The sequence below is a fragment of the Aquarana catesbeiana genome, linkage group LG01, assembly GCF_042186555.1.
Source record: "Aquarana catesbeiana isolate 2022-GZ linkage group LG01, ASM4218655v1, whole genome shotgun sequence".
Lineage (NCBI taxonomy): Eukaryota > Metazoa > Chordata > Amphibia > Anura > Ranidae > Aquarana > Aquarana catesbeiana.
The window spans coordinates 794,600,623-794,609,285 of NC_133324.1; the positions used below are offsets into that span (position 1 = coordinate 794,600,623).

The 8,663-nt window shown below is 46.5% G+C and overlaps 1 protein-coding gene across 1 annotated transcript in view; it reads right to left on the reverse strand.

Annotated features, from left to right (window-relative positions):
- Positions 1 to 6,007, reverse strand: part of ENPP6 (ectonucleotide pyrophosphatase/phosphodiesterase 6) — a 75,181-nt gene extending 69,174 nt beyond the window's left edge. Inside the window, exon 1 of the mRNA XM_073607064.1 lies at positions 5,684 to 6,007. Within this exon, the coding sequence (XP_073463165.1) occupies positions 5,684 to 5,924 (241 nt within the window). The 5' untranslated portion in view covers positions 5,925 to 6,007. The remainder of the gene's footprint in view (positions 1 to 5,683) is intronic.
- Positions 6,008 to 8,663: the final 2,656 nt, after the last annotated feature.

An 8,663-nucleotide genomic window follows, 5' to 3' on the forward strand; every position in this document is an offset into this window, starting at 1 on the left:
GGTTGGTGGGCAGGTTGCACTCCCTTTGAATGTCAGCCAGCCGAGCACTGGCATTGTATGACCGGCGGAAATGACCACAGACTTTTCTGGCCTGCCTCAGGAGATCCTGTAAGCCTGGGTACCTGCTCAAGAACCGCTGCACCACCAAATTCAGGACATGCGCCAAACATGGGACAAGTGTCCCTGTCGGAGGGCGGAGAGAAGGTTGGTGCCATTGTTGCATACAACCATTCCTGGCTGAAGCTGGCATGGCGTCAACCACCTCTGAGCCTGCCCCTGCAGAGCTGAGAGAATCTTTGCCCCAGTGTGGCTCCTGTCCCCTAAGCAGACCAACTCAAGCACCACATGGCATCTTTTTGCCTGAGTGCTTGCGTAGGCCCTTGAACGCTTACGGAGCACTGCTGGTTCAGAGGACAAATCTGCAGAAGAGGCCATAGAGGAAGAAGAGAACGGGAGGAGAGAGCCACTAACATTTTGGAGGCGTGGTAGCGGAACAAGCTCCAACAATACTGCACCCATGCTGCATCCTTCCCAGCTGCCAAGGAAAGGTAACGTCCCTGCCCATGCCTGTTAGATCACGAGTCAGCAGTAATATGCACCTTACTGCTGACTGCCCTGTCCAACGAGGCCAAAACATTGCTTTCCACATGCCAGTAGAGAGCCGCAATGGCCTTCCGTATAGAAGAAATGGCGTTTTGGAACCTGCAACTGAGGTACAGCACATTCTACAAATTCACGAAAGGGGGCAGAGTCTACCAGCTGAAAAGGCAGCAGTAGCAGTACTAGCAATTTGGCCAAGCTAGCATTCAGACGCTGAGCATGTGGATGGCTGGGACCGAATTTCTTTTTACGGTTTAGCAACTGGGGTAGGGAAATTTGCCTGCTAAAATCAGATGGAGGTGTACTGATAGCAGATTGGTTGCAAGTACTTGGGACACCTATTGCTATACCTTCATTCCTCCCAGTGCAGGTTTTTGAGAGGACTGGAGGTATAGTGGGGTTGGAGATCCCAGATGAGGAGCAAGGAGAAGTCCGCCTTTTTCTTTGATGTGGGTCTTTCAATTGCTGTTGCCAACGGACTGCAGGTCATCATATGTCTGGTCAAGCATGTGGTGCCCAAGTGGCTGCTGTTCTGCCCACGCTTGACCCGCTTCAGACATAGGTTGCAAACAGCAACGGTGCAAACTGCTGCACACGTGTCAAAAAAGGCCCACACCAAGGAACTTTTCAAAATCAGTGGGGAGTCAGCAGCACCCTGCACCTGCGGAGCTCTGTGGTGTGATGCAGTAGGGTGGCTGCCCTTAAAGCGGGGTTCCACCCAAATTTTGAACAATATCTGTATGTATTCTCTTCCTTGCCTAGATGCTGACATGCCATTTAAAAAAAAATTTAAATCGCCGTAATTACCTTTTATTTTTCTGTTCTTCTTTGCACTTCCTGGTTCTCCTCCCGTGGGAGTAGGCGTGTTTCTAGCCTCTCCCAGACTCCTGGGAGCTAGTCTCAGGCTTCCCAGGATGCCACTGAGCATGTGCGGGAACGAGCAGTGAATGCTGGGAGCACAGCATTCACCACATCCAGGAAATAAATGCTTGTGGGCTTCAAATGCCCACAATGAAGATGGAAACCGCCTGCAGTGAATAATATGTTATTCTTTCCGACGAAATCTGACACAGGCGGACATATTACACACAAAATGTGAGTATGTAATGCTGAGAAGAAAAGTTTGTGAATGAACTCAAAAAAAAAAAAAAAAAAAAAAAAAAAAAGATAGATAGGTGGACCCCCTGCTTTAAGCTGCCTCCTAAAGGACATCCTGCCTCGGAGTTGTGCCGCCTCCTCCTCCTCCTCTCTTAGGCACCCAAGTAGAGAGTCAGTGACCTCATCATCCTCCCCATCCTCGTCACTGGAGCAAAACTTGGCAGTATGCTGCAGCTGAGGAAACATGACTGCCAGTTTCTTGTCCTTCTTGGGCACCCCCTCTCTCTAGGCTCACATTACTCCCTTCCTCAACCTGGGAACCAACATTGGAGCCTTCCAATCACTGCATCCACCAGCAGCATGTACCCGACACTGTGGTCGAATAGTTCGGGGGACTCCTCCGTGCATAATGGTGGGGCTGCGGAAGGAGTGACTGTGGACAAGGAGCCGGTGGAATAGGCCGCTTTGGCAGCTGCATTGGAAGGCAAACTACTCTGAGCCTGGGTGACAGAGGATGAGGACGGCTTTATTATCCACTCCACCAACTCTTCTGCATGTACCGGCTCAATAACACGGCCAGCAGCAGAAAAAAAAAAAAAAAAAAAAAGGGGAAGGACAAGCGTGCCCCATGGCCACCTGCAGAGGATGCACCGTGTCCACGACCAGCACTGTTGACTGTAGACACAGAGGCTGCTTGCCCTCTTTTAGTGGCCTGTGAGGGTCTGCCTCTCCTTGGTGATGTATATTTTGTTTTGCAACACCACACTACACTGGATTGTGTATGGTGTACTACACCAGAAAAGTATTAGCAACTGCACTAAGGCTGCACTGTATTGTGTACACCACCAGAAAGGTAGTAGCAACTGCACTACGGCTGCACTGTATTGTGTGCACCACCAGAAGTGTAGTAGAAACAGTACACCACGGAATGCACTGTAGATATATATTTACACTCTGCATCCAGTGTAATATATATATATATATATATATATATATATACACACACACATACATATACATACATACACACACACACACACACACGCCACAGTCAATCAAATACACTGCCACTAACTGAATAACCTGTCTGCTTAATCCAGGGCTTGACAAATTTGCTTTGAATCTAGGAGCCAGTTAAAAAAGTTAGGAGCCTGTTTTTTTTTTTTTAGAGTGGTATGGATTGTCAGCTCCTGGGGTAGGGCCAGTAATTTTCACCCCCTAACCCTAACTCATAACGGAGCACCCAGTCAATAACTCCAATGTAACGCTGTTACTTCTTCAGGGTTATGGGCTGGCCAGAAAGAGTAAGGCTGGCAACAGATGGCTCTGGCAGGTGGCACTGGTTGGCTTAGGCAGGTGGCGCTGACTGGCACTGGCAGGTGGCACTGGTTTGGAACTGACAGATGGCACTGGCAGGTGGCACTGGTTTGGAACTGACAGATAGCACTGGTTGGCACTGGCAGGTGGCACTGGTTGGCATGTGGTACTGGTTGGTGGCACTGGTTTGGAACCGACAGATGGCACTGGTTGGCACTGGCAGGTGGCGCTGGCACTGATTGGCAGGTGGCAATAGTTTGGAACTGGCAGGTGGCACTATTGGCACTGATTGGCAGTGGCACTGGTTTGGAACTCGCAGGTGGCACTATTGGCACTGATTGGCGGTGGCACTGGCAGGTGGCACTGGTTGGCGGTGGCACTGGCAGGCACTGGTTGGCGGTGGCACTGATTGGCGGTGGCAGGTGGCACTGGTAGGTTTCACACTGAGCCAAGTGTAACTGTGTGTGAAACTGACAAGTAACAGAGAGGAGCTGTCAGAATTGAGCTTAATGTCGGGGGTGGGCGGGACCCGGCCGCGGTGGGCGGGACCCAGCAGCTATTAAACACCAGCCAATGATTGGGCTGCTTATGAAAAGGGGCAGGGCCACATACACGTAGTGGCCCGCCCAGATCCCATCCCATTGGCTGGTGTTTGATAGCTGCTGGGTCCTGCCCACCCCGGCCGGGTCCCGCCCACCCGACATCAAGTTCAAATCTGACAGATCCTCTCTCTCTCTCTGTTACCTGTCAGTTTCACACACTCAGCGGCTCTGGCAAGCATCAAGTGCCATGCTGAGGAGGGAGGAGGAACGGTGGTCAATGTTAAACATCATAGCACTGCATGTCTGGGGCATCGGGAGTTGCAGTGAGTGGGCTGGTGGCAGCCTAGGTGCCAGGGTGCGGTTTCTGGTCACCATGGCGACCTGGCGCCTGGGGTTTGTGGAGCCCTGGCTTAATCTAAATCAAGCTCTCTGTCCACGCCAACAACACTACACAGGGCTGCCGTATAGGCAACCTTATTTAGTGTGGGGCGTAGACTTAGTCCCCCTGAGCCATGATTGGCCAAAGGCACTCTGCCTTTGGCCAATTATGGCTCTCTTAGCAGAGGGCGCTGGGATTGGCCAATCATCATATAGCAACGCACTGCGATCTCGCAGTGCATTATGGGGCATCCGCAGGCGCTTGAATTTCCCACGAAGGCCCCATAATGTTCGTTCTTCAGCAAACGGGCAAACACCCGCTATTCGAGTCAAACTTATGTTCGACCCCAACATCGACCTCATCCCTAGTCATGATTTCTCTAGAATAGTTTGGAAAGAAGTCCTGCAATTAAATACTAAAAGAAACATGCCAATTCTGCAACAAAATGTTAACATATTTGTTAACCGAGGTTTCCATATTGTGCAAAAAAAAAAAAAAAAAAAAAAAAAAAAAAAAAAAAAAAAAAAAAAAAAAAAAAAAAAAAGGGGGGCTTGTTGTGTGCTTCTAACTGCTCTTACTTGTAAAGGCTTTTGTATGAAGACTGGCAACCTTTTGATGCATCTATGCCATTGGTATGTGTAAGAGACTAACATGCAATGGGAGCACAAAGCTTACTGCTGTACTAACAAAAGTTTCCCACATATAGCTTACTAAAGCGATTTGCAAACCCTTTTATGTCAATAGTATGCAATAACTCAAAATTAAAATTAAACAAGTAATACTGTAGTATGGATTCACATCTTTCCATGTGTAATCTCATGTGTTTTTTTGTGCGCTCTCAACAATTGATTATTTTCATGTGTTGCCATGGTCAATAATATGCTCTATAACATACTATACAATAATGCTTTAAGAAAGACAACACAGCAGTGCTTAAAACAGATGTGAGCTAGCATTATTTAAGTCAAAGACTAATATTTGTACATTCATTGGCAATAAAAAAAAAAAAAAACAAACACACACACACACACACACACAACAAAAGGACTAGTTCCCAGGATTCCATATGGTCTTCCTGCAGCTAATCTTTCCCCATTTATAACTTACCATGTTTTGTTCTGCACCAAGCTGTGTGTGGAGGGAGCCATCTTGGTAGCGGTATAGGGTTGCCACCTGTTCGGCATTCACCCGGACAGTTCGGGTTTTGAATCATGCGTCTGGGTTTCAGACTGTCTGAGACTCAGACACATTATTCAGACCGAACTATGGCTTCCCAGCAGCGGTGCGCTAGCAGGACAGGAAAAAATCTTCGGAGCGGTGAAGGAGCGGTGTTTTTAACCCTTTCTCGGCCGCTAGCGGCGAATACCAACGGTAAAGCGCCGCTTTACCACCGGCACTGCGCCCGTGTGCAAGGGGCCTTACTGTACTTGCATAATACACCTGTCTGCATGAACCCAAATACTCCAGCTCTGCTGTACAGAAAGTGCAAGAGGCTGATATCAGGTACATACACTGCTTGCTTTTAAAAATACATTTAAAAATGTATTAATGCATTACAGATCTGCATTCATTTCTGTTTTATATACATGCCTAGAGTTCAGCTTTATTTGGTCCTCAGAATTGGCATAAGAAGAATAAGAGAAGCATCAGTAATTTTAAGATGGCATTTTATCCAAAGTTCTAGCAATACATGTATGCAGCAAAGACATGCATAGATGGCTGCAGATGACATAGACATGGCACTTACCTGTCATTAGTGTGTAGTAGTTGGGATAAGAGAGACTGGGAAAGTCTGGAGTCATATAATCCACTTTAACACCACTTTTCACAAACTCCCTAAAGCCAGGGAGCAGATCCAGTTCTTTATCATTTATATAATCAAATCTAAAGCCATCAATCAGGAAGACCAGAAGTTTGTGCCGAGCCATGGAGGGGTATGCCAGGATGAGGGCAAGAAGGACGGGATAGAAAGTTCTGCATGGTGCCATGGCTGTAGCTGGATCTTTCCCCAGCACACAGCTACCAGCCACTGAGTCAGAGATGCATTATCATCAGGCTTCAGCAGAGAGGGATGGGCCTCACTTTGGCCCAGCAACTCTCACAGTTTCCCTGATTTATAATTTGTAACCCTTTGTGATACATGAGGCTAGGCACACTGTGCTTTCTTTGGTTTTAAAATCTTTCTGACCATGTGTTTTTCCCAGTTTTTTCATCTGTGACTTTAAATATTTCAGAATAATTGGGACACTTTGTTAAGATGTACTTAAAAGCGGTATTAAGTCCGCTTTGTTATTTTTACCTACAGGTAAGCCTATAATATGGCTTACCTGTAGATAAAATTATTATCTCCTAAACATGCACCATTTAGGAGATATTTTATTCACCCTGAAATGGTGAATAAGGATGCACCGGACTCCTGCTGTGAGCCCGAGAGTGCTGCAGTGTGAACCCAGCCTTAAACTATTCCGCCACAGTACTCAATCAAAAGATTGTTCAGAACAATGATCTTATCAAATCATTAGAACTTTAAGGCCTGATGAACACTGGACTTAAAAACCAAGTAACAAGTATTTTGCTTTTTTTTTCAGTCTGTAAAATCACTTCTATGTTAGCCTATGTGTCCATGCACACATAAATGTTTACAAGCATATTAGAAGAGGAGTGTTTACAGCCAACAACAAAAAACACATGCATTCAGGACAGAAGCAGAAAAGCAAAAAAACACTGAACTTGCCGAAACTTGACTGTTGATGCGTTCCAATGGCCAGAATAAGTTAATATTCCTCTCCAATGGAATCCATTAACACCTAAACACTTGATGCGCTTACACGCCTTTAAATACGTGTGCAATACACGTTATTAACCATTTCCGCTTATCTGCTTATAGCAGAATGAAGGCCGAGCGGTGGTTCTGTTATCTGACTGGATGTCATATGACGTCTTTCAGGATAACATGCCGGCGTGCGCCCGCATCTCCGATCGCGGTAACCGCATCTCCGATCATGGTAAGGACCTCAGAGGCTCCTTGCCACATGATCAGCTGTGACCAATCACATCTGATCACGTGGCAAGGAGCATCTATCAGAAGCTTCTTACCACGATCGGAGATGCGGTTACCACGTTCGGAGATGCGGGCGCGCGCCAGCATGTTATCCTGAAAGACGTCATATGACATCCATTCAGGATAACAGAACCACCGCTTGGCTGTCATTCTGCTATAAGCCGGGTGGGAAGTGGTTAACAACATGTGTATTGCACACGTATTTAAAGGCGTGTGGGTGCATCAAGTGTTTAGGTGTTAATGGATTCCATTGGAGAGGAATATTAACTTATTCTGGCCATTGGAATGCATCAACAGTCACGTTTTGGCAAGTTCAGTTTTGGCAAGGCGTGTAGGCGCATCAAGTGTTTTATGTGTTAATGGATTCCAATCACAGCTGATCACAACGTGAACCAGGAAGTGCCAGTAAACGGCTTTCTTCTATGCCAATCAGCATCTCTCCCTGTCAGAGGGGGGTCTGGGCTGATAATCAGCACATGGATTATAAGCGCAGCCCCCATGAGAGGTGCCCATCAACTACCAATCAGTGCCAATCAGCTGCCAGTCTGTGCCTCATCAGTAACGCCTGTCAATGCCCAAAGTGCCAATCAGTGCCCATAAATGTGCCAATCAGTGCCCCATCAGTAATGCCTGTCAGTGCCCTTCAGATGCCAATCAGTAATGCCTGTCAGTAGCTCATCAGTGCTCAGTGCTGCCTATCCAGTGCCATCTATCAGTGTCCATCAGTGCCACCCATCAGTGCTGCCTATCAGTGCCCATCAGTGCTGCCTATCAGTGCCCATCAGTGCCGCCTATCAGTGCTGCATATCAGTGTAGCACTACCCCAGAAGGAGCTGCTCATGAATGTTTGGTTCTGCATTCTGCCTCTCTTCCCCAAGAACGATTTTGACCTCTCTGGCACACCTGCTTGGTAATATTAGTATGGGACTCAGCAATAAAGAGAAACACAATAATGACAACCCATAAAATATATTTACCATAGCCCTGGATCCCGTCCCTTCACCTGCTGTAGTAGTAACAGAGACACACACAGAATATCAATTAACCACCCAGAAAGTTTACAAAAGTGGGTATTAATCATAAGGAACAATGAGACCAAATATAAACAATAAATGACAGTTGGTAATAATAATACGGATGTGAAACTGTATATTCAATAATCACCGTAGGGAGTATATGTAGACAGGTGCACAGTGGGGCAAGCGTTCAATATTATCCAAGATTTATATTAAACGCCTCCCCACTGAAGCCTCAATACTCACACCAAATTACAATACAATGTTGCTCACATTCACTGATGCAATGCAATATTTAACCTGTACTCAAGGGCTCTCCCTAGGTTGTAGTTCAGAGCAATTCTCCAATGCAGAGCAGCAAGGTTGTGTAAAAGAATACAGTGATGAATGTTCCTCAGTTTGTAGTTTGTCTTCAGCTAGCCAGATATTATACTGCAGTATTTGTAATCCAACAGGGAAACAGAGATAAAGCAACTGTAGAATAAATGATGCACTGATAACTGTTTAACTGAAGAAATAGAGCACTTGTAACACTTCCTCCTTATCTGTGAGTGTAATACAGTACTGCCTTTATAGTACAGGGAATAACAGACCCTAGAGTTCAGCTGTGTGCGGCCTTTGAATAGGTAGGATCACTTCTGTGGGACTGC